Here is a 25,859-nt window from a genome sequence, read left to right as displayed (position 1 = left end):
CTTTCTGTGTATTAGATAGGCACATGCACTTTAGACCTTATTTATTCAACACTACGGGTTTATTGCCGTAAACTTTCCAGAACCTTCTAATTTATCAAAATTTAGCCATATATACAAAAAAAGCGAAATTTGTGTCAAAAGCCTACTTTCGAAAATCGCAAAAACAGCAAAGGCTATAGCCTTGCTTTTTGAAAAGTCGAAAATTTTAAGTTGTCGAGAAAATGATTTCAATTGATCAGAAAAAAATAAATTAATCACTACAAACCTGGTCGCACGTTGTATAAATGCGTATTTGCTGAGATATTGGAAAAAATGTTGAGTGATGATGTGATTTTAGTAGGAGCCAGAGGATACGAAAATAAATACGCGCTCTTGAAAATATGAAATATAATTCAATTCAAAGAATATTTATACAATAATTACGACTTAAAACCTCCAAGCGATGTTCGTGATCATAATAACATTTGTGCCTGAAATTCATTTTTGTAATACAGAAAGCTACAAATTAAAAAATTTTTAATTACGCAATTTCATTGATTGCGGACAATATAGATATGAAAATAAATTAAAATGAACAAAATGAATTGCAGTTTTCATGTAGTATTGCATTATTTCCTTCTATAAATGACACAGTTTCTATCAAGCAATTTTGTCAAATATCTCATTAAAGAATCAATTGCGTAAAATTGAGAGTATTTTTCATTAATAGTTGTACAATAGTGTTTCGATATATGAATAAAGAATTCAATAATGGATTGCACTTCCCTAGTGGCAAGCCGTTTGTTTTACTTAGCTTATATGCAAATATGTCGAAATTTTGGAATAAATTATAATGATAGCCCCATTAGTTTTTCATAAGTTGTTAATTTATTTCTTTTTCACTCTTTAAATGTAATTCTTTAGACAAAGTGCAGCATTTATAGCTCATTTGCATAAGCGTCTTTTCATTATGGCGAACTGAGCTAAAACAGAATCAAATAACAACATTTTTGGTATGATTGAGATGCTCAATGAGTAATTAAGATGATGAACAGCAAACAATTCAATAAAATGATTGTTTTTTTGATGAAACCAAAAGTCCCGAAGGTATACGATAGACTCTCAGGTATTAATAAATATTGACAGCCATAGGTTGAGAAATTGCTTAGCATTGGTCGTTTCAATGAGATAGGTCAGTGAAAAATTAATAAATGGAAGATTTTATTCACATCTCAAACCGTAATGGAAGAACTTTTTCAATTTATTCGGAATAGAACGAAAATGAAGGCAAATCAGGTTGCCCAAAGCAACGAAATATTGCCCAAGACTTTGAACGTTTTGCAAGTGTTTTGCTCATATAACGAAAAAAATGCTTCTCTAACTGAGAGGTAAACGTGCTAGTCTCGTTTCAATAGGATTTCAGATTGGCTGCTTTCCTGTTTATAATAATAGGCACATGCCAATTTTAGGGGCTATTTATTGCAAAGTATTTGATAATTTCTGATGAACCTTTGCACCACACTCTAATGTTTCGCTATTTGTCGATTTATTGCAAAACGTACGGAAAATTAAGTTGATTGTATTGAGATGATCATTGTGCCAACTTTGAATACAATTTATTCCACATGTACTGTGTTCTTTTCAATGGTACTTTGCACTACATTCTAATCCACTGATATATATTTATTTATTTATTATTATTGACATCGTTTGAAAAATGCAAAAATTAGTGAATAGTTTTTTTGACCCTCCTGAAACTGCGGGACTATATAGTGCATGCAATTTGTAGAATTTTAATTTCCAAAAATATTCCAAAAATAGTTTTCTTCCAAAAATGACTTTAATGCATGAGAGAAATTTACAAAGCAACTACAAACATGGTTGGCTATGTCCTGATAGCGGATTTGTCGTGATGTTGCTGAAAAAATTCATTAATAATGCATTTTCATTGACGATAGCGTTAAAAGAAGCAAAATATAGAGGGTTGGAAGCATTCGCCTGAAAATATTTTATGATGTTTTTGAAAGAAATTTTGAATGCTTTCAGGAAAGTAGCTCTCATGGTAATTACATCTGACGTGCAAATTGTACTTTATTTCTGTTCATGTAATACAGTTTCTATGAAACTTTGAAAGGCATTTTATTCAATGATACGTATGTAGAAATAACATACATTCAAATTGAGGAGCTTTCAACATATGTTTCAGTACAAGAAAATCCTCTTTTCAATTTGAATCCAGTTTTCTGAAATTAGATTTTAGCTACGTCCCTACCTACCGAATATTTGTATTAATATTAGAAATCTGTATTAATGTGGATATTTTAATATTTGAAGTTTTTTCAACAAAACTGAATACTATTAGTTTGAAACTAGCATATCTTTTGAAGTCATCCATATAAAGAACGTGAAAACAATTATAATAGTAACTTGCCTTTTAACAGAAGATGATACTGCAGAAGAGATTCGAACGCACTTCGTCACTGATTGTCTTCACATAATTGAATAACATGAACGGAATAACCATGAAAATGGATGGCAAAGTGAAAAAGGGTCAAGCTCATTTTCGCAAAAATAGAATGTCACTTTAAGCAACTTTATTTTTAGTGAGTAATATAGGAACGATTTAAATCAAATTCAAAAAAATTCATAGAATTTTTCCTCGAATTTTTTTATCACGTTCAAACACAATAAGCAACTGAGATAAAATTCTTTTTTATACATTATTTTATAGATGCGCAAGCAATGATCGGTTTTATCAGTATACTATTATTATTATTACTATTCTTAATTAAATCCGGCAAAAGAAATGAATAATATAATGTAAAAAAGAACTAGAGAAACACATGGGCAAATACCCGAAGATTTTCCACAATACTCTGAATTTGGACAAACACATTCAACAATGTCGAGATTTTCCTGAATACGACGGCAATACTCTTTGGTGTGATTTTTCAACGGTTGTGGTGGAAGGAAACTTTCAGCGCAACCCCGAATTACCAGTGGCATTCCTCCTAAAATAAAAATAAAAGAATAATGTCATATGATTTACCTGAATTTTACTAGCAGTGTGCATGCAATTTTCAACACTTTACAACGGATCAGAAGTATAGAAAAACAAATTAAATACAAAATAAACTTGACTACTTCATCAATATCTGCTGAAAAGAACAGAATGTTCAGTTACTGATAATCAATAATATAACGAGAAATAAATATCACTGCAAAATAAAACAAGTATTAATTGCCTGCATATGGTGGGTAGGTTTGGTAGAATTCACATATAATATTATTAGCATTGAAATTTTGTAATACATTACTTACATACTAGGGTCAATTTCACGATAAGTCATGCATTTCAAAATAATGGCAAAAACAAATAAGTAGGTACGTTTCATGAAACTAAAAATGTGGAAAGAAAAATTCAAAATTTTATCAATTTTGGCAACATAAACATGCATGTAATATGGTAGATTTCAAATGTTAAATTAGAATGTGTCAGTCTATGTGAAAAATACAGTATACTTTTATACTGACAGCTTTGCTGAATTGACTAATTTTATTTCTTTTTCAAGAGCAAGTCATATTTCAGTAATTATTTTTGAAACAAATTAAAATTTACAAGACTAATTTGAACATGAAAATTAAGCGAAATTTTTAATGTGCATGAATTAATAGATAAAAAGCAGATTAAAAAGAAAACTTGTGCTGTAAAGCTGCACCGCTTGAAGCGATGGTATTCATCCATTCTGAAAGTTGACCGATGTTCATATAGCCTGGAAGTTTGCTCTGAAGGCTAAATTCTATTGGAATAGTAGCAATTTTCAGGTGGAAAATTTGAAACGAACATTTTTATATTCAAGCATCCTCGCGCAGCGGGATAATAGTTGCCGGTATAACCTGTTTGAACGGTTAAGGTATTGGAAATCAAGAAGCGGAAAGGGAACTGAATTCTTGCTCATAAATTACACACATCACATCACATCATTTTCCATGTATAACTAATTGAACCAATTGAATTGATCAAGAAAGGAAAAATTCACAATCACAGCAATCAGTGGACTGCAAAAAGGTCAAGTGAAGCAAATTTTCATCTCACCTGAATGATCATTGAATGTTATCGAATAGCAGAACGGATAATGACAATGCTGTTGCTGAAAAGTTCCACTGGAGAGATTTTTCAACGAAGCACAATCTTTGTGTTCCACATGATCTGGATAAAACGTCTGACGCAAATTCATCAACTGCTCCATTGCATGAAGCAAATTCTCCTGACGAATTGCCAACTTTGGACTAGCACAATGGATGCAATAAATGCCTTCACAAAAAAAAATAAAATGAAAATCACATTCAATTTCTCTTACTGTAAAACTAACCATTCGAATAAATATTTTCTTTTATTTCCAATAGCATTATAATTCTTACAATTCCAATAATTACCTATTTACAGCTGTTCTACACTTCTTCAATAATTATGCCAATACGATAAGTTAGATTAAAATTATTGTTGCATTCAATATTAATTATGACAACCATAAGTAAAAAGTAAAATATAAATCAGAAGTGAATAGTTCTTTTTTCAAATACACGTTTCCCATTGCAGATAAATAAATATCAAGCTCATTCAAAATTTACCCAAACGACAACCCAAATTTAAACTAAAGAAAAACAATAAAAAATGAAAGTTGTGAGAATTGATTGAAATTAAACGTGACTTTAAAAATAAATAATCTTAAAATTGCCTTTGAAGTTGCTTTTCTTTTACTCATCTCGACTTTTCACAACAAAAATACAATGTTTCAATACACTCAACATGAAACAGTTTGGTTTTTTAAAACACAAAATGCTTGATAAATTTACTTTTATAAAGTAAAGAAAATTCAAGTTCCCATTCAAATCTATAATTCACACTTTACAAATGAGCAACAACAACAACAACAACAATCAATCTGTCATGCATTGTTTGTTCACTTATAATCAAATCATGATCAACATATCAACATTGTAATGATACAGTTTTATCAGTGACAAAGTATTTACCATGTGAGAATTTTATTGTTCACGTGACTTGAAATGCACTTGTGATTTCAAAAAAATAATTTTATAAAATATACCTTTAAAACAAAAATTAGAGTGAAATTTCAAAATATGAATGATTGACCTTTTCGAAATTCAAACAATCACCGTTTAAAATTTTATCAATAGAATCTGATGATAAAATCAAAAACAGCATAACATGTGCGCGTCAGTTTTTGTTTCATATTTTGAAACAACAATTCAGAAGAGTATAATTATTAAATTTTTAAAGCAAAAATAAAAATACACTTTTCAAACAAATGCAATTACAAGAAACGTGAATAATTAATCTCAGGTGAACAGTAAGCAAACAGCGTTGAACTTGCCTTGAGTTGGTCGGTTGGTTGAATACTAAACATCAGTGTTATCTTTTATTTGCGGCTAACATTAGCGGGTAAGTAAGCTGAATTTTTCAATCACCCCATTCGAACGACAAAGCAGAGCAAAGCCTAAGCAAGCAAAGGTGCGGAAAGAAATTGCTCTTCTATGTGTTACGTGTTCCATTTCAACAGTTAATTATTATAGATTTTCAAGGTCGATAAAATAACTATTGATGAAAAAGGTGTTTGTTTGTTTTTTTGGTTTGAATAACTTTCCACAAATCCAAGCAATAATTTATTTATTTTAAATAATAATAATAATATAATCATGGTTTATCATATTTTGAAGAAATTAAATTTGAAAAATTAATTAACAAATTTTGCTCACCTTGTTGTTGTTGTTGTTGTTGTTGCTGTGCATGAGTGACGCCAACTGAGTGACAAAAAAGCCAAATCAAATAAGTGGAATAAGTTAAGCAACAATAAGACCACATACTGCGCGACAGCGCCAAACGCTTTCTCCGTTTTTCAGTTCTAAATAATTAAAATTCCATTTAGTAAACATTTTTTAAAAAAACGAGTAAAAATTTAAAAAAGTATTATGCTTTCCCTTTATTATTATTATTATTCGTAAAAAAATTTATATCAACACGTATATCAAAGATACTGTATATTCGGTTGGTTGAAATTTTTGCAGTGTTGATTATTAGAGAGAAAAAAAATAATAATAAGGGAAAAATTTGCACATTCAACATTCAATAACAGCGGAATTGAACTTTGCCAAACTTTAACGGAATGAGCGAACTGGTTGGTCTTGACAAACGGCTTTGTCATAGCAATGCCAAATCGGTCAAGTTCGCTAGTTTGACCATGTTTGGAACTGGTTCATACACCCAAACAGGGTACGGTATTCCAAGAACACGCCTGCTATTCATTCAGTTGTGCTTTCGGATGCAAGCAAGGCCGTTGGGAAAAACGACCGAAGCGACCCCGGCTTTTTCTTTTGCATTTTTCTCTTCCACCACTGTTGTGGTGGTTGTTGTTGTTGTAAATTCAAATATCAGATAAGCTTTCAGCAAGGAAAACATCCAAGCAAATGATTCATTCATTTAGCAGTAAAATGATGAAACATACAACGACCAAATTGTAGAACCAATAAAAAACAAAACATCAAATTTCTTTCTTGCAACACCATATTTGAGATTAAGCACATTTTCAAACAAAATATACAAAAGTATGCTTAATACTTTTTTAATTTTATTTTTATGCTCGCATTCTACGCTCAGTTGAACGCTAATAAAAAATAACTTCAATATAATTGCTTTTCAATACAATGAATGATGCATGCAATGTGTCTTTTCTTTTCATTATGAGATAAAAAAGCAAAATTGATTGATTGATTGATTTAATCAAAATAAATAACATACAGAAATAAATGCAACATAAAAGAATTACATTTGCTAATAATTTTTAATCTATAATATTATTGTACTGTAAATTTTATTTTCAAAACAATTGTGACACAATATTATGTTAATTTTTTTTTTAATTAAACTTTTCAATTTTATAAAATTTCATGATATATTTTTCTTTTCATTTCACTTTTTTTTCAACATCTTTTAACTCGAATATCTGTAATACCAAAAATTGTTCCTGCGACAGTAAATGTTTTTGAAAGAAAAAACGAATTACTGTAATTTATGTTTCAAGTGATTTCTTTCTTAATCTTTCTATTGTAATATTTGAGACATTTGAAAAAAGAATTTATTTTCTTAATTCAACACTTTAATGCAACTGTTGGGAAATAATTTTCTTTTTCATAAGATTTAAAAACGTGTTATCGCTAATGCATATTTTAATGCAACAGTTTGACGTTTACCTTTGTTGCAACAACGTTAACAAAAAGTACGTCAAAGTAGCGTCAAAAAGTTAAAGTAAAAAGCAAGCCAAAAAATGTAGGAACTTTCTTTTCCTATTTTATAAAAAAAAGCACTCTACACTATTGTAATTCATTCGTCGCGTTTCAAATAACAACAAGACGTGGAAAATTATTCTATATTCTTAATATTTTTTAACACTCATTCTCATAAATGTATTGGACATCAATTGGACAGGTGAAAAGCAACCTACAGCAGACGGGTGAAAAAGCACAATTCAAAGCATAACTTTTGTAATTATAAAATCAAGATCAAATGAAACACTTTTACAATCAATCACACTTTTGTCATTTCCACAAGGAAACTTTGAGCATAATGGTTATTTTGAAAATGTTCAATTACAAATGACTGTTCGAGCACTGAATGTTAGCTTATAAGAAGCAAACTCGACAATTTCTAACTAACACAGTGCATAAACTGTGTACAAAATTTGTTGTACATCATGCAAACACAGATGGCGTTGATTTTGATAAATTAATAAAAAAACAAAACAAAACACACTACACTGATGGAAGTGTATTTTCAGATCAGAAAAAATTCAGCAAGGTGAATTCGTAACTGACGATGAAACACTGTCAATTGAATCGAACATGGCATTCATATGAATATGATCTGTTTCCATTGAAACATTCGCCTCATTTGCATCTGTTATATATTGCAGGTCGGAAAAATCTTCTTGAGATGGACTGCTACGGATCGAATGCGAAGTCACTGGTTCACTCACTGGACCTGAGGGACTTGATTCATCATAAGAATCTTGCGATGACTGGTTCGGATGTGAACTGTTCGATTTCACCTTTACACCTTGACACTTTTTCTGTCGTGCTCGAGAATTCTGAAACACATTAATACATGAATATCCGCATTTATTTACTCATTTATTTACATTTAAATATGAAAAAGTCTTTCAATTAACTCATACTGTAAAGGTGATGCAAAGAAATATATACATACATGCTCATTTGTATTTTCTATCACAAGCTTTAAATTCATTTATTTTTGCTACCTCAATTGTATATACTATATACATTATTTCTCGTTATTCTGTTTCAATGAAAAATAAGAAATCAACCTGAAACCACACTTGAGTAACTCTTTTGCTCAGCCCAGTGCCTTGTGCAATTCTTTCTAGGTCTTGACCATCTGGATTACTATCGATCTGAAAGTTGGCTTGCAAAATCTGAAGTTGCTCTTCAGTAAAAGTTGTTCGCACACGTTTCGTCTTCTGTTTATGGTGAACTATATACATATTAAAAAATAAAACGCATTACAACCTGAAGCATAGAGTAGTAAGAAATATGAAACACGGTTACTCACCTTTTCCATTATCACCTTCCAAAAGTTCCATGTAATGCTGCTTGCACAATACTCTAGAATCCTGTAGAGCAAATTCTTCTCCAGTAGAAAGCTGCCTTTGACACGAATCACAAGCAAAACAAGCTAAATGATAAACGTACTGTCGAGCTCTTCGAACCCAGTGGTTAGATTGAATCACTTGATTACATCGATCACATTTCACACTGAATTGCCTGTGGAAAGAAAATTCCGTTAATTTTCTTCTAATGATACATCATTTTCCATGCACAATGCAAATGTGATCAACCGTTGCAGCGGAAATTTAAACTTATCAGTATTTGCATCAGTTCACTGCGAACTGGTAAAAACTGGTACAATTCCAATATTATCAAAAACTTTAACTAACAAAATTTAATCGATCATCTACCTCAGCATAAGCTTTTTACATCATCCATGCACAATATACTTAACACCATATTCTAAGCAAGTTCTTTTTTAGACTGTTTCAAAAATTACCAACTTAAATTCTTCAAAAACAAAACCTAAAATTCATCACTTTCAATACAATCATTCAATTCTCCTCAAATATTCTTTCAATATATCGTAATATATATATATGTATTATTTGTTTATATGCTTGAAATAAAATACACTTTAAATGTCTTTGTAATGAATGCATAATGTTGCTCCATCTTTTTGTAAAAATGAAAATTTATTTAAAAAATTATAAACCTATGAAACACTCACAATTATAAAGAAAAATTCAATGCACTTGACATTATGGTGCATTGAAAGTAAAGATTGAAACCGGGTGTGTAAGTATCACCGGATGGTCAGTGTGAATAGCTAACATTCATAGGAGATGATTCAATTAACGCTTGAACAAACGTTTCGGCTTGAACCTAGAGAAAAGGTCAAGCGCAAAAGGCAACTAATCGTCACAGCCGGACATTGAACATGCGGATGACTCCCTTGGACAGTCGCCGGGATACTAATCAAATCTTACAATATATTAGGCCCAGACAATAACACACCAGCTTAACTAAAATGCTTCACTCAAAGCGCGGTGCTGACGAGCGATACTTTGGATTGTTAAGCTGTGATGATGTTCGATTAACGGATTATGGAGAAAAAATCTGCCATACAGCATATCAATCAAATTTTCATTTTAATAATACATTTTCTGCATTTACAATTTTAATCATTTCACTGTTTCAATCATATATTTCAAAATACCGTAACCAATGTACTACTGTTTATTCTGAAAAGAAACTTTCAATAAGTTAATATAGCACAGTAGTTCACTGGATGATAATAAATCTCGCTGATTTTCAAGAAAAGTTATAAAACATTTTAAAAATATTACAGTATGCACAATATCTATTTTACGGTTTTAATTCGCTTGCTTTCAAATACTAAAATAATACAAAAAGAGAAACATAGAAATGAAACATTAATCATAATGCAACAATTTGTAGTTACATAATAATGCTAAATAAAATCAGTATAGTACAAAAGTAAGCAATGCCAATTTTTAATCGTGATAAAAACAAAAATTTTGTATATTTTCTAGGCTTCGAACTCGATTGAAATGCATTTATTACATTTATGCTCATTTGTGCTTGTATGCAAATTAATGTTACGCATTTGCTGGAGATCATTGAATTAGAATTGACTTTTGGCAATAAACGAGCATTTCCGCTTTCACTCAGAAAATTTGACCAAACAGTGAAAATGAAATTTTCTGCAAAGGTTATAATCAGAAGGGCATCTATGCGCGTCTAACTTCACCAACAACTCGTCACATCAAAGGCCTGTTAATCCTATAAAATTATTGGTCAACTCTTCAGTGGTGAATCTGCAAAGCACAAATCAGTGGGTGGAACTAAACCTCATTTAAACCACAGCTTGATCTATACTCGGCTATGAATTGATTTTCAGCACTGATGTGATTTTTGGCCCTCGGTCAACGACTTCCGTCTCCAACTACCATTGCCTTTACTACAGTAAGATGATCAAGAAGCTGTTTCATTCGTGAATTTGAAGTGCACCCAAACGACATTGATTTTCTTACCCATTATTAAGAAAACATTCCCAAAAGACAAGAAAATAAAATTTAATGCTCATTTTCAATTTTTCAACCGCAAACCAGTCAAAATTAATTTCAATCATAACTTAACTGCAATACAACAGTGATAAACATTAAATGAAAAAACATTAAAATCAAAAAATTAAAATTCTTTCAAAATAATAATTATAATAAAATATGAGCAAAAATTTCTTGCTAACATAGCTGCTTGTTGGCTATTTTCTTTAATTTCTTAAATAATTTCAAAATTTAAAGGAGAATAACATTTTGTAAACAAACAAACTTTGAACGTTTTGAAAAGGCACCTGCTAACAGATTGACAGCAATATTGAAGAGGTCAAAATAGAACAAGCCTGTCGACAGAAACAGTCGCCTTTGGCTCTCAGTAAGAATACAAACAATAAACAATAATCTTGATGAAAACGCTGTCTACTAACAGACGGCAATTTCAAATGAGCTACCAGGATGCACGATGCACTCAAATCCAAAGCTTACCATTTCTAACCTATCAGACTAAATATATACAACAGGTCAACAAGCTTGTTGATTTGCTCAATTACGATAAGACAACAACAGACACTGTCACCGACAAGCTGACGCCTTTTTCCAAGTGAAAACTATTTCTCAGCAAAGAAGATCTAATGACACATATAATTTAACCATTACAGATAATAATGAACTTCACATTAATATTTCTTTTTTTTTATATTAGTATATAAAACTTTAAAACTGTTCACTTATATATTAAAACATTACTCGTTATCAGTAATTTCATACACTTTAAGTTTCGGTATTTTTCTTCATGGAAGATTAATATATAAATTTATTTATATAACTGCAAAACTACCTCAAAGTATAACTACAATGACTGTCCAAACTTTACAAATGTTCATCTCATAAAAAACTGCTCTTTTGAAATTTATTTCAATAAATATATTGAAATTAAACTTTCAATTACAATTCATACAACAAAATTATGAAAATGCATAAAACATTTTTACGCGCACACACACACAAACTCAAATAAATATCTGTGCATGTGTATTTATTTATTATTTCTTCATTTACTTATATACATAATCAAAACTGACTAACAATAAAATGCTTATATTGTTCAATTCAAACTATACAATAAAAAAAGTGAAAAAACTTACCTCTGGTAACACATCTTGCAAAAAACTTTATCTTCTTTGAGATAACAAGATGGAAGCTTATCAAGCAATGCAGTGCAAGAACTGCACCTTAAGCAGTTGACATGCCAAAATTGTTGATTCACTTGCAACAAATACCGGTCGTATATGAGATTTCCACATCCGGAGCAGATTTCCTCCGTTAGCTGTAATAATAACACTAATTAATTGAGCAGTTATTCTCCACAAAGCAGTAAATTTACTTTCATCATCTTGTGTCCAATGTGGTGTTGTTCTTTTTGCGGCTAAATATAGCACTACTAATGTGTGAATGTATTTTTCTGACAAATGTCATACAAAGAAATCAAGGGAATCGCCGCCGAATAAGCAGCTAATCTGGTGGTGGGCTGTCAACGCGTGTAATGGAGCAGCTCATGATTTTACAGTATGATTATGAAAAATCCATAAGAAGAAAAGGAGCCAATGAGGAAACAAATCGTCGCATTGGTTTTGCACTGATTGACTGATTGTTAAAAGACCAAAATATTTCTTTGAAATGATAATATATCTATGCATAAATCTTCATTTAACTTTTACACTTTGATTTAAAAAAATACAAAGAAACATGCATCTGTTGTATTTTTATATCATTAGTAAAATGTTATGTAATGAATTCAATTTTTTCAAATTGGCAAATACTAAATTCACGTAAAAAATGATTAAAATCTAAAAGTAATTTGAAACAATTTACAATTATAACACACAGTCATGAAAAGTTAACTCACGTTAACAGTTTTTCCAAACGATACAAAATAAAATGCTATGAAAAAGAGAGCAGCACAAATTGCTAATAATTAATTACGTGCAACACATTTTCATAACGTTTTTTTAAAAATAACGCTAAAAATGAATACTATCAAAATGAACATAAACAACAACAATGACATTATTGTAATATTTTTGTCAATGATGCGAGAGTTGTTGTAATTATTGCAATAGAATTTAAAGTTCTCTTCTCTTTATCCAAATCTCAAAAAGTAATCTGCCCAAAAAATAAATACTACACTAAATGCAATAAGTAATTGTGCGATAAAATTATCTGAAAATTCAAAACAGCTTACGAAAAACAAAAAATTATCATTTGCTAAAAATACAAATATGCAGTGCTTTAAAAGCAGAACAAATATAAATAAATACAGATCATTGTGATTAATTTGCAATTACGTTTATCTTACAACATGTTTAACATTATAAAGAAATTAACATTTTGCAAGCAAATACAAACATCAATTGTTGATTAGAATAATTTTTGTGTTGAAAAAATTATACTATAATTTTTGTCATTTTCACATCTATCATTTATTTAGACAATGAAAAAAAGTTGTGCATTTGATCTGATCCAATGAGAAATTTTTTTACCACCAAGTCAGCCAATGTGACTGACGTATACGTCGCTTTTCGTAGCCTTGGATTCGGGTAGTGGCAAATTCAATTTTCCTTGTACACATGGATGACGATCTTCCATCACTAATCAGTTCGACAAAGCGAAATTAGCGGCCAATTCAACTCCAGCGTTGCTTGAATGAGCTTCGTGAAGAAAAGCCGATGATCAATCTGTGCATCAATCCTCGATTCAGAAACAATTTTACAAAAATTATTTTCTTAAAACTTATTCAAATTTTCATTTTAAACAGCGGTAAATGAAGTGAAATTAAAAAAAACATTACAAAAAATAAAAAAAAGATATCCCTTTTTATCATATTTTCGAGCAATTTTAAAAATAAAAATTTCAAATTATCATTATTATTTATAGTTTTTCAAACTTGTAACAGAAAAAAATTACATAGGCATTAATTAACTGTGAACAAATGAAAACAATTAATCAACAATATCAAAATAGAAATAAGAATAAAAACAAGTATAAAATAAAAAAACATAAAAACATTTTCCATACTATGAAGATGTATAAGATGTCCAGTTACCAGCACGAATTTCAGATGCTAACTTTATGACGCTTACAATGTCAATAGGCGGATAGTTCTGTAATGTAAATGATAAAGTTTAGAAATTGTAAAGTCAAAAAAAGAAACAATTCCAATAAAAAAATATATATACCTGCAGCATGCGAACATTCACGCTGAACTCGTTGGTCAGAATGTCATTGCGTACCAATCTAACAATGCAACAATAAAGTAATATTTCCCCTTTTTCCTTATACTATTTAAATCAACTTATTCAAAAAGAAAAAAAATGTAAAACTCACATTAACATTGCCAAGCAAACGTAGAGCAAAAATTCAAAACGCCGACAATCTGCAAACAATGTATCCCAAAGGCGAATTACATCTGCAAATGAGAAAATAAATACCTAGATTTCAAATTATTAAAATTAGTCCATTTACCAGGCAATAAAAATTCTTGAGAAAGTAACAATGAAAGCCAACGAAAAGCAAAATACTGCGGGCACAGTTGTTGTACTTCTGTCATAGCTTGGTGTAGCACTGGATCTACCCGTTGCAGCAAACTGTACAAAGCTCGCATTTGGTGATCTTCAAAATTCAAAATTGGTTTTCTCGTTGCTTTTTATAACTAATAATAAATATACCAACCAATTCCAACATTGGAGGAATCCAATGTTTTTATAAAATTGTCTTTAATTTCTGACATTAAATTCTGAAAACAAAAAAACGTATCCGCTTCGGCGTGTTCTTGAAAATTAAAAGCAATCATTAATACAACATTCAATTTATAAGCTTTTTGTAAGTAATTAAAGCAATAACAGTTACCTTGCCACTGCGAATCAGAAGCAAAAACAAAATAAATTGGTCCAACAATTTCATTCATGCCTTGTACGTATTTCACCCCTGGATTCAGCTTGGAATATATAAAAAGAATACGCTCGACCACTTGCCAATGTGTTTCTTTCCCTTTATCAATCGTAAAATAATCATCATTCCCCCTTTTGGAACAATCTTCTACCAACTAAACAAAAATTAATTAATTGATTAATTAATTAACATACAATATTATTAAACCAAAATAATAATTAAAAAAACCTTACGTTATTGGCGCCAGAGCGATGATTGCGCAGATGTTCAGCACGCAAAGTGCTCGTCAAAACCCGCTGGCTTAACGCCAATGCTCCATTTTTCACAATTGCCTGACACGGATACTGAGTGATTTTTTGAAAAAAAGACATCTCTGGACATAAACGTCTAAAATCATTTAAACAAAAAAAATAAAATTCAACTATCCAGTGACAACAACAACATTACCTAACATCTTTGTTAATTTGTACAAGTACTTCATTATCTCGAAAATACTGACTCCACACGCTGTTCGGTTCAGCGCTCAATGGCTAAAAGCACTTTTTTAATTAAAAAAATAAAAAGTATTTTTTACCAGAAACAAAAATTTCTTACATGATCACAAGAATGCTCGTCCGTGTCTAAAATTGAATTCCACTTAATGACAATGTCTTCCACTAGATCTGCATACAATTTCCTAAAACCTCATGAATAAGACTTAAAAAAATATATATTTAACATTTCATTCCACAAGAAAAATATAAAAATACAAATTTAACAATAAGAACCTGAACATCAGAAAGGTTAATGATTTCACTACTATTAGTAGCCTATCTGAACTACTGGAATTAATATTAACTGACAAAAAGTATTTAAATTAAAATTTTTATTTATTAATATGAATATTTATTCAGCATAATAATTCTAATTTATAAACATAATTTCAAGATTAAAAACATGTACACTTTACATTACATAACAGCATTAAAATTATTTAAAAATCACATTATATATATACATTACAAATCAATAATATTTCTAATATGAAAAAATGGTTCAAATTTAAGTATATATTATAATAAAAGCAATTACCTCTGATTTTTCAGATATTCTGGCCATTTCACCTTTTCAATGGGCAAATAGTTCAACAACAGACGCCAACAAATCGGTCTAAGTTCGGATTCATCGGGAATCCCTATAACAAACGCGCTCTGAGAGATGTTCTAAAAATATTTTTTAAATATAAAATTTACATACCACAAAAGCATGCCTCTCTCAATAATTTCAAATCAATCCTATCTTGATCGAGAATTTGCCGAAAGCATTCAATCCTTTAAACAAAGTACAATTATTTCAACAATAATGTAAGAATAATATTCACCTCCTTCGGTTGTTCACCATTAAGCAAATCTACAAATGAATAATTTAAACGTACTACACATAATAAATGCACCAAATATAAATAAGGTAATGCCTTTTTCTCCAAAAAAATGTAATACAAAACAATTTTTCATTTAATCGCACAACACATCAACAGATGGATATTTTTAAAAAAATGATCTCAGAGATCGATCACACGCCTAAAAAATAAGAAGAAACAAACAACATCTCATCACAAAACAATAGATTTCTAAAAAACAAAGCATCCAACGACAACACAAAAAACCCATTTCTATAAAATAATATTTCAACCGGACGGTGGCGCCAGAGAGTTATTGTTCTTGGCTTGTGAATAAAGCTGAGTTGGTAGAGCTGATTTAGAAAATAAATCTCGCAAATTCAACAACTGCGTATTCATCACTTCGCACTCTATTTGCAGCATGGCAATGTTTTCAAAAGACACTGGAACAGAATCTGAAATATGAAAAAGCAATTTATTAAAACTTTTCGCATTAAAAACTGTACATACCATCAAATGGCATGAAAGGAGCAAGTAATGATATCCGCGGACGAGTCGTCCGATTGTAAGAAGCTGCTGGAACAACAAAATAATCCTACAAAGCAGTACTTTAATTTACGATAACAAATGAATAAAGTTTTTTTTTCAAAAACCAAAAAATTATTCACCTTAAATAATGAAACTACGTAAAATGTATCGTTCCGACGATTCAAAGCGCTCAACACGTGACTCCAGTCGACAGCTTTCAAATAATTCCAATTCATTTTCCCATTACTAAAAGAATTTTAAAAAAGCGAAAGAATTTAATTAAAAATTTAAATTAAAATATGGATAATTCACGTCGCGTGCATTGTACCTGAACATCTTTTTCAGTTTCAACGACTTTTTGTCATGTTGAAAAGCAAATATAGCATCTGTTGAGCGGTTTTTCACACGCGACTTTGCACGCTGCACGCGCGACTTTGCACTTTGTTTTTTGTCACTTTTTTTGTTGTACTGATGACGGTTAGCCCATCTATTCAATTCCATTGTAAGTCTGAAATCATCATCAAACAAATAATCATTTGTATGCGTACAGCATCATAAAATAATATAATACAAAATACCTGAATGTTTCTGTTTTGTTAAGGTAACTGTCCGATTTACAAGGATAACTTGATGCAGTCTCTTCTCCTTGGTTCAATATTTCCCTTTTCGTTCGATTTACACGATCAGGAAAGTTCCCATGGGATCTTTTCTTTAAATTAGCATCTGACAGTCTGCTGCTGATTAAATGAAGTTGCAACTGTTCGTCAAACGCACCTGTATTTTTACCAGTAAAACTTCTACAAACGAATAATAGGAAATATAAGAAAAACTTCAGTTTCCGTTAATAAATATCTTAAAATAAGTAATACGAATGGAAATATAAAATATAAATTTGACACTATACTTATTTAATAGATGTTTGACATTTCATGCGAAAGTATCAAATAATAATATTGTTCTATTGATTATATTACATATTGGTTATAGTGTATATTGTGTGACATTCATTCGAATAATTTTATATTTTAACTTTTAAAAACAAAGTTAAACCTACGAAAAATATGCCGGAGATAAATTGAATGTGAACATCAAAAGCAAAACAGCAACGAAAACTGCATCTTTGCGTCGCTTAGGTGATTCATTTATTGTAACCGTAGACGTGGATTCCAATCTTGATGCAAGTTCTAATTTCAGATTTTCCATCTAAAATTATATTAAACAGCAATGTACAAATGTTTGTCGAACATTAACAATAAAAAACAAACAAAATTCAAGCACTTTTGCAAGCAAAGCAAAAAACAGCTCCTATTACTATTACATGAAAACAGTACAAATAAATAATTTTGGTTATAATACTCCTATGTACAGCTTGTATAACTATTTCATTACTGATAATATTTCGTCTAATTGAAATTATACATTATGCAAAAATCTCGACAAATTAAAAATGAAATTATTATAAAATTTAAAGTAAGGTTTGGTTTACACTCTAAATTTTGAAAATTCAATATATAATAAGCTGTTTCAAAATGTCGAATTTACCTCAAACAGTAGGTTGGAAACTGTACTTTTTAAAGCATCGTTTTCTCTTTTTAGAAGCAAGTTCTCATTTTCCAACTTTGAAATCTTTGCTTCCAATGATGTTACATACTGAAAAGCAAGTTGTTTCAATTCCATTAAATACGTGAAAATTAAATTTAAATATCTTACATCCTTTCGTCTTAATCGAAATTGTCGAGAACTTTCTCGATTTCTCATCTTGTTTTGTTCAACTTTGCTCATGCTCTATAACGGACATGGATGCTATAATGCAAAAAGACAGTTTCAACAATTTACCGATGATGAATCAACTGGCAAAACACTGGGCGATTCGGACTTTGGTTTAAGAGGAAGATAGCGTTTTGTTTGATTATTACCTGGGTAAATAAATAAAATCATTACTTTGCAATAATATTCAAAATACAGTGCTCGTCGTTTACTTGGCGGATAGGCAGTAGCAAGAACAATTACAGAATTTGTAGGAGTATAAACATTTCCAGCACTTTGTAAGGAAGGTTCTGCTGCATGTCCATTCAAATTCTCTGCGAACAAGTCAGTTGTTGAATGCCTGTGCTGATTGGAGTTACTTTCAAACGACAAAACATTATTTGAATCGCAGGCTGGTTCAGGGGTACGTAATCCTCGAACTGAAGAAAAAATAAGAAAGAAAATTTCACATTTTAAAATACCAAAAAAAAACAAAATTTTTTACTTTCATGAGGTAACGAAAATGGTGATTGATCATTGTCACCAAAATTCACTCCGCTGTCATCACTGTCGGTGAAGAAACTATTGACTGTATTAAACTAAAATATCACAAAATACTTCTTTCAAAAATTATATCACATAAATCAACATACGTTAAAAGAATCTTGAGGAGTGGAGGAAGTAGAGTCTTTGGCAAACTCTGCAAATGATAAAAGTCTAAAATTAGAGCTGTCTGATTCAAGTGTCCAATTCAGGTCAATGTCATCTAAAAAGGAAAAAGATAACACTAATTTAAAATGTTATGCGAAACATACCTAACATTTCCATGGTTAAGATAACTACTGTTTCACAAAATCCCCAAAATACAATTCAAACCAAAGCTAAAACAGTTTAACTTTAATAAATACAACGAAAACAATGGTTTATTTAAAATCAAATTATAAAATTTTAATTTTTGAAATTCAATTAAAAAAGTCTATCATTTCCTGTTGTTTCAAAAATTCTAAAGCATAGTAAAAAAACATTTTCATTAAGTAATGCAATAAACATTGCTTCAACAGTGACATGCATCAAACTTTTTTTAAGTAAAAAAATAAAATGTAAAAAACAGTAAAATGTGAATAGCACATTAATTTTAAAGTGTAGCGTTTTCTGAATTTAATTTCAATAATACAAAAAATAACTGAACGCAGAAATACAAATACATGGAAATATATCGAATGAATACTTAGAAAATACAACAAATATATACAAACACCATAGAATAATTATAAAATGAAAAAATCTTATACACAAAAATATCATTCAAACAACATAAATGTTTGCGTATATCTCACAACCAAAGACATATAATTCAGTTTTTAAAAAATGCATGCAACGACAACAACTTCAACAGAATTCTGGAATATAACTGTATTTTTATTGACATGCAAGTTTAAATATAAATTGTTAGACATTCCATTTACAAACACATATATATAATTAGTAGATTATGAATAATTTAAAGCGCTATTAAACATAAATTACATAAAAATGATGAAAAATTATTGCCAATAATGACATAAGACTAAATTCCGTTCAGAATGCTTTACGATGGTTTGTTTTAACTGAAATTGTTAGTAATTAAATAAATTTTTTGATTTACAAATATTTTTCAGCTGCTAATGATTTCATTTTTAACTTAAATCTTTTGAAATTATTCTATGGCTTTTTCATTTTCGCTAAAACTGTGATTTTTAATCGACACTGGAATTGCTTTGATTTACAACTTCTACTCGATACCGTATGATATTGAAATATACAGTTTTATTAACAAATTTTAATATAAATAATAAATCTGTAATGCAAACAGTATTAAGCGTTTCAAGCAAAAAACGTATAGAGCATTAATGTAAATGTTCATGTTAATGCTGTGTCACATACAACGTGAAAAAGCACATCGAGTACGTGACAGATTTTGCTTGTTATACATTACGGTAGGGTGGGTCAGGTTTATCTGTCTTATCTGATGTTCGTAAATATTAATTTACATTAATAATAATTTTTAAAATTTCATGATTTTTTAATTATAATTATTTAGTTCCATGCGACACATCAAAATTAAAATATAATTCATATTTGATCTTGAAAGTCATTATTTACCCAACAATAATTAAGTATTTCGCGTTGTGTTACTGATTTGTTTCGGAAATGTCTCCAAAAGTTGATTTGGGAAAAAAGACTAGACGTTTATGGATGGTCAAGGTGAAATATTGATTTATAATTTTTATTTAAAATTTACTGATTTTGCTTGTAAAATAAGATTCAAGTACAATAGTGCATAGGTGAAATGAATGTTTAACTTTATTTGTTTTTAAATTTGTTTTTTTTGCTTTATGTTTCGGTTTATTGGATAATTTTTTAAACCCAAACTTTAGATGCCGAAGTATTTATCAAGAGAATTTGCTTCCAACGTACACAGTCATCATGAGGTTGGAAGAATTCGTATTGCTCGAGATAAGTGAGCACTATCTTTTCTTCTTGGAAAAAAAATATTGGTACTTTAGGAATATGAAATATGAAGTAAAGTTTGTTCCTTCGAGTTCTGATGAGGGTAATACGCCTTTGGAACATCGATTTATTACATCAGGTTTCAGCAATCAGACACTTCTTCCCATGAAAACGCGTAATTGTTTGGTTATTATAAAATTGAATTGTTCATAATTTAAGGTTGTGGAATTTTTAAGATGCTGAAGAATCAAACGAGTTTAAGAAGTTTGTGCTTCTTGGACGGGTAGTTCAAAAGGCGGAATGCCGTCCACCGTCGAATGACGCATACATGAAGATGAAAATGTAATTGAAACAGTTGAAGTAATAAGTCAATATTTATATATTTTTAGCAATCATATCGAAGCCGTGAGCAAACCTCAAAATAAGGTTATTACTATAAATCGTGCGGAAGTCAAATTTAAGCCATCTAGCGTAGTAAGTTTATTCATTGTTAACAGGAGGCTGGTTTTCATTGGCAATTTTTTTCATGTTTTTTTATATTTTAGCCTACAGCGGAACCGTCAAAAAAAGCAGAAAAAAGTGTACGTTTAAGTAGAGAAGAACTTCGTGATGCGTTATTTCTTGCGTTTGAAAAAAATCCTCATTACAAGCTTGTGGATTTAGTTCGCATGACGCAGCAGCCTCCTGTATTTGTATCTTCATAATTATTTGATGTTATTTATATTATTTTCTTATAGAATTTTTTGAAAGATGTACTTTCTGAGATTGCTTGTTATAACACGCAGCATCCGAATAGATATACATGGGAACTGAAGCCAGAATATCGGCTTTATTCAGATGACAAACCTGAATCATCATCATCATCTTGAGATAATTTTTTGAATTTATACATTCATATTTGTAAAGGTAATCAAATCTGTCATTATTATTATTTTGAACTCACGTGTATATGAACATTTTGGAAGTAACATGACATCATGAAACATTTCTTTGTTGTTTGAAATTTATTTTCCAATTATTTCAAATTGCAAAATATGTCTTTATATACATGCACATATATCTGTGTGTGTGTAATTTGAAGATAACATAATGCAGAATGTAAATATATTTAATGTAGTATTATTTTTTTAATTCAACTTATTGATTGAATATTATTATGAATTATAAAATGTCTCAGTTTTCTGGTTCTTCAAATTGTTGTTTTGCATTTATAGAGTTATACGTGAGTAGCTTGAAAGTAAACTGTGAAGTTTTGTTTGCTTTGGTTTACTTTTTATTTGAAATGGTATTTCATAATACCCTTCTACCTTTCATGTTGAATTTTAAGGGATGAAAATATCCATATTTCAATTTTGAGGAAGTAGTCACAATTTAGGCAGAATTACAATGAGGTAAGTGTTTCACAGGTGTATATTTAATATAATGTTTTATTTTATACTTTAAATTTCTAGGATTGATGTTGATGGTCTGTCGGTAATTTTTCCTTACGAATTCATCTATCCGGAACAATATTACTACATGTTGCAACTGAAAAGAACATTAGATGCGAGGGTATTTTGTTCAGCATATTTCAATGAGATGATGATTTCGTTGATCTCTGTTTCAATAATGCGAAGTGAAATTGTATTTTTGTTTTTGTAATATTCAATGCAGGGTCATTGTTTACTGGAAATGCCTTCTGGTACCGGCAAAACGGCTTCATTGTTATCGTTAGTCATAGCTTATGTGAAAGCGTATCCATCACAGTTGGAAAAATTGATATATTGTTCGAGAACAATTCCAGAAATTTCCAAGGTTTGAAATTGTACTATTTTGATTAAAAATAATCTTCATTTCATAGTATAGGTTGTTGAAGAATTGCGTCATTTGTGTGATAGTTATGAAAAAGAAACCGGCGAGAGTTTGAATATCGTCGGTCTCGCTATGAGCGCCAGAAAAAACATGTGCATTCATCCGGAAGTGAGCAAGCTTCGTTTGGGCAAGATTGTCGATGGACATTGTCTGAGCTTGACGTCCAGCTTTGTTCGTGCCAGACGTCTCGACGATCCTTCAATACCATGCTGCAATTATTTTGAGGTGAAATTCGATTTAATAAATTGTTGTGCCTTCTTTTTTTTTGATTTTTCAACCTTTCAGGAATTTATGGAAGAAGGCGTTGAAAGCGCTTTACCACGCGGCGTGTATAATTTGGACGATTTGAAAGCTTACGGACGCAGAATGGGCTGGTGTCCTTACTTCGTCGCTCGGCATGCTCTTCTTCGAGCTGATGTTATTGTTTACAGCTATCATTATTTGTTGGATCCAAAAATTGCAGAACTTATTTCCAAAGATCTCTCCAGGCGCTCTGTGGTTGTCTTTGACGAAGCTCATAACATTGGTAAGTAAGTACTACAGTAGGTAGTTGTTTGTATATTGTCGTTTTAAATTGGATTTCAGACAACGTATGTATCGAATCGTTGAGCGTAACATTGAAAAAGCGTACTATAGAACGATGTCAAGAAAATTTAGAATCTTTGCAAAAATTTGTCAAAGAGTAATGAAATTGTACGTTGAAAAATTGTAAATTAATAAAATTTGAATTTAGAACTAAAGAAAGAGACGTAGCTCATCTGGATCGAGAATACAAACGATTGGTGGAAGGTTTACGAGAGGCTAAACACCTTCGTGATACGGATAAGATTCTCGCCAATCCTGGTACGATTGCAATGTTTAAAGTATTATTGTTATGATTTTAAAATTTATCTGCAGTTCTTCCGGATGATATTCTCGAAGAAGCAGTTCCTGGATCTATACGCAACGCGGAACATTTCATCGCATTTCTGCGACGTTTTCTCAATTATGTCAAACATCGCATGAGCAGTAATTCAGTTATGATAGAAAATCCCGCTGTATTTTTGAGCGACGTTCAAATTCGTACCGCAATTGAACGTAAACCACTGAGATTTTGTTCCGAGCGTTTGGCCAGTTTGCTCAGAACTTTGGAATTGTCAGACACATCCAACTTTGCTCCGTTGATTTTGTTAGCCAACTTTGCCACTCTGGTGAGCACTTACGCGAAAGGTATTATTATTGTACAGTGTTTTTAATTGATTTCAATAAAATCATAATCTTAAAATTAATTTAGGCTTTTGCTTGCTTTTTGAGCCGTTCGATGAAAAACTTCCAACCGTTCCCAATCCAGTGATGACTTTCAGTTGTATGGATGCATCGATTGCAATTCGGCCCGTTTTTCATCGTTTTCAATCTGTATTAATAACTTCTGGGGTAATAGTGTTTTTTCTTAAAAAAAATTTATTATCCATATTTGATGTTCATATTCCACTTGTATAGACATTGTCGCCGTTGGATATGTATCCGAAAATTTTGAACTTCGATCCCGCCGTAATGGCCAGCTTCAGCATGACTCTGGCCAGACCGTGCATATTGCCGTTGATTGTTGCCAAAGGTAAATTGAAGAAAAAATGTTCACTTTTTTTTGGAAAATAATTTCTTCCTGTTGTCTTTTTTGTTCAGGCAATGATCAGATTACGATGACGAGCAAATTCGAAGCCAGGGATGACACTTCCGTGATACGCAATTATGGAACGCTGCTGTTGGAGCTGAGCAGAATAGTGCCTGATGGAATTGTATGCTTTTTCACCAGCTACATGTACATGGAAAATACTGTCGCGTTTTGGTATAAACAAGTATGTGATTGTGTGTTTTTTCTTTATTGTTTCATTTTTTTAACGCAATTTTCGTTGTTTTCGGTGTTGGTCAACTGTTTTTTTGCAGGGAATCATTGATCGCATCATGAAAAATAAACTGCTGTTCATTGAAACGCAGGATATTATAGAAACTTCCCTGGCATTGCAAAATTACATCAAAGTGAGTGGAATGGCATTTTTTGAAAAAAATTGAAACAATTAATGATGATATTTGTTGTTGAATAGGCTTGCGAAAATGGGCGTGGGGCGATTCTACTTTCTGTTGCCAGAGGAAAAGTATCCGAAGGTGTCGACTTTTCCGACCATCTCGGTAATGAAAATGACTTGGCTGTGACTTGTATTTTCTCATACTGCATAATTAATTATACAGGGCGCGCGGTGGTGATGCTTGGCGTGCCGTACGTTTACACCGAAAGTCGCATAATCCGTGCTCGTTTGGAATATTTACGCGATCAATTTAATATCAAGGAAAATGATTTTTTGACATTCGACGCGATGCGTCAAGCGGCACAGTGCGTCGGAAGGGCGTTGAGAAATAAAACCGATTATGGTTTGATGATTTTTGCAGATAAAGTATATAAATTTATCGAAAATTATTCACTGATAAAAATAAAATTTACGATTAATTTGTTACATTATTTTCGGCGTTTTTACATTTTTGATAATTAGGTACAATTGTGTGTTGGTCAGTAAGATTTTTTAATTTGATTTACTGTAGTTGAATTTTCTTTTTTGTTCATTCAACTTTTGAGTTTCAAGATAATTTTTCATTAATGAATTATTTACAAGGCTTTCAGAGTGTTGAATGATGGAACTGTTTTGCAGAGATACTCGAGAAGTGATAAACGAGAAAAGTTGCCCAAATGGATACAAGAACAGCTTTCTGCAAGTAACTTGGATTTGAGCATTGAAGAAGCTTTGCAGATTTCCAGACGGTGGCTGCGAACCATGGCTCAGCCGTTTACGCAAGTGAATGAACTTTTCTATTTTTTTCTTAAAATGCTTATTATCATTTTGCACTTGTGAAACGGAATTTTTGAAAAAAAAAACATCATAATATATGAACGTTTTTATTTTTTTTGAAGAATGATCAACTTGGCATTTCAATGCTTAATCAGACGCAGATCACGGACGAGCAGATGAAGCGCAAATTAACAAATGAAGCATACTTGATGGAACTGCAGTGAAAAAATAATGTAACATTTGAATAAGTGGAGAAAAGTTTTTGAAAAATACACCGTACCGTATTTTCAGGGAAATGTATAGGCGGTATTTTTCAAATATCATTTGCGTTGTTTTTGTCGAAAGTTGTACGACGAATTGTTTTCACGACTGAATACAGTTTTTGAATACAATTGA

The 25,859-nt window shown here is 30.8% G+C and overlaps 4 protein-coding genes across 4 annotated transcripts; 2 read left to right on the top strand and 2 right to left on the bottom strand.

Annotated features, from left to right (window-relative positions):
• Positions 1-1,643: 1,643 nt before the first annotated feature.
• On the bottom strand, positions 1,644-5,411 carry Tsp_03300 (conserved hypothetical protein). The gene is made up of 10 exons (XM_003379596.1): positions 5,323-5,411; positions 4,612-4,634; positions 4,076-4,294; positions 3,877-3,922; positions 3,680-3,772; positions 3,305-3,378; positions 2,835-2,990; positions 2,407-2,459; positions 1,857-1,977; positions 1,644-1,651 (listed from the first exon to the last, which is right to left on the bottom strand). Exons 1-10 carry the CDS (start codon positions 5,409-5,411, stop codon positions 1,644-1,646), a joined length of 882 nt encoding a protein of 293 aa, XP_003379644.1.
• A 2,436-nt stretch (positions 5,412-7,847) lies between these two features.
• Tsp_03299 (LIM/homeobox protein Awh) lies at positions 7,848-19,131 on the bottom strand. Its single transcript, XM_003379595.1, has 19 exons — positions 19,119-19,131; positions 18,957-19,069; positions 18,809-18,902; positions 18,394-18,743; positions 18,100-18,207; positions 17,612-17,760; positions 17,136-17,354; positions 16,886-17,065; positions 14,885-15,038; positions 14,433-14,496; positions 14,226-14,372; positions 14,088-14,169; positions 13,940-13,997; positions 13,807-13,864; positions 12,610-12,671; positions 11,849-12,030; positions 8,627-8,838; positions 8,382-8,548; positions 7,848-8,144 (listed from the first exon to the last, which is right to left on the bottom strand). The coding sequence occupies exons 1-19, from the start codon at positions 19,129-19,131 to the stop codon at positions 7,848-7,850; spliced, it is 2,709 nt and encodes a 902-aa protein (XP_003379643.1).
• Positions 19,132-20,853: 1,722 nt separating this feature from the next.
• Positions 20,854-21,662, top strand: Tsp_03298 (general transcription factor IIF subunit 2). Its single transcript, XM_003379594.1, has 5 exons — positions 20,854-20,968; positions 21,030-21,135; positions 21,183-21,267; positions 21,339-21,479; positions 21,531-21,662. Exons 1-5 carry the CDS (start codon positions 20,854-20,856, stop codon positions 21,660-21,662), a joined length of 579 nt encoding a protein of 192 aa, XP_003379642.1.
• Positions 21,663-21,961: 299 nt separating this feature from the next.
• On the top strand, positions 21,962-25,687 carry Tsp_03297 (TFIIH basal transcription factor complex helicase subunit). Its single transcript, XM_003379593.1, has 17 exons — positions 21,962-21,977; positions 22,151-22,184; positions 22,245-22,344; positions 22,447-22,587; positions 22,639-22,869; positions 22,930-23,170; positions 23,230-23,326; positions 23,378-23,487; positions 23,542-23,853; positions 23,918-24,018; positions 24,124-24,238; positions 24,307-24,479; positions 24,568-24,660; positions 24,726-24,810; positions 24,871-25,073; positions 25,290-25,469; positions 25,586-25,687. The coding sequence occupies exons 1-17, from the start codon at positions 21,962-21,964 to the stop codon at positions 25,685-25,687; spliced, it is 2,334 nt and encodes a 777-aa protein (XP_003379641.1).
• Positions 25,688-25,859: the final 172 nt, after the last annotated feature.

This window comes from Trichinella spiralis (assembly GCF_000181795.1).
Source record: "Trichinella spiralis strain ISS 195 chromosome Unknown Scfld2, whole genome shotgun sequence".
NCBI lineage: Eukaryota > Metazoa > Nematoda > Enoplea > Trichinellida > Trichinellidae > Trichinella > Trichinella spiralis.
The sequence above is the reverse complement of the archived record's forward strand: the minus strand, read 5'-3'. Positions and strand labels throughout refer to the sequence as shown.

Excerpts from the sequence above, each read along its gene's own strand:
- Tsp_03299 (XM_003379595.1), bottom strand. Across the intron at positions 18,208-18,393 it reads TGCCAGTTGATTCATCATCG|TATGTAACATCATTGGAAGC; the intron begins GTAAATTGTTGA and ends CTTGCTTTTCAG. Across the intron at positions 14,170-14,225 it reads TCAAGAATTTTTATTGCCTG|ATGTAATTCGCCTTTGGGAT; the intron begins GTAAATGGACTA and ends TCTCATTTGCAG.
- Tsp_03298 (XM_003379594.1), top strand. The coding sequence starts at position 20,854 with ATGAAATATGAAGTAAAGTTTGTTCCTTCGAGTTCTGATGAGGGTAAT. Across the intron at positions 21,268-21,338 it reads AATTTAAGCCATCTAGCGTA|CCTACAGCGGAACCGTCAAA; the intron begins GTAAGTTTATTC and ends TTTATATTTTAG. Across the intron at positions 21,480-21,530 it reads GCATGACGCAGCAGCCTCCT|AATTTTTTGAAAGATGTACT; the intron begins GTATTTGTATCT and ends ATTTTCTTATAG.
- Tsp_03300 (XM_003379596.1), bottom strand. The coding sequence starts at position 5,411 with ATGTTTAGTATTCAACCAACCGACCAACTCAAGGCAAGTTCAACGCTG. Across the intron at positions 3,923-4,075 it reads AACATTCAATGATCATTCAG|TTCCCTTTCCGCTTCTTGAT; the intron begins GTGAGATGAAAA and ends GCAAGAATTCAG. Across the intron at positions 2,991-3,304 it reads TTATCGTGAAATTGACCCTA|GAGGAATGCCACTGGTAATT; the intron begins GTATGTAAGTAA and ends TTTTTATTTTAG.
- Tsp_03297 (XM_003379593.1), top strand. Across the intron at positions 22,588-22,638 it reads CAATTCCAGAAATTTCCAAG|GTTGTTGAAGAATTGCGTCA; the intron begins GTTTGAAATTGT and ends TTCATAGTATAG. Across the intron at positions 24,480-24,567 it reads TCGCGTTTTGGTATAAACAA|GGAATCATTGATCGCATCAT; the intron begins GTATGTGATTGT and ends GTTTTTTTGCAG.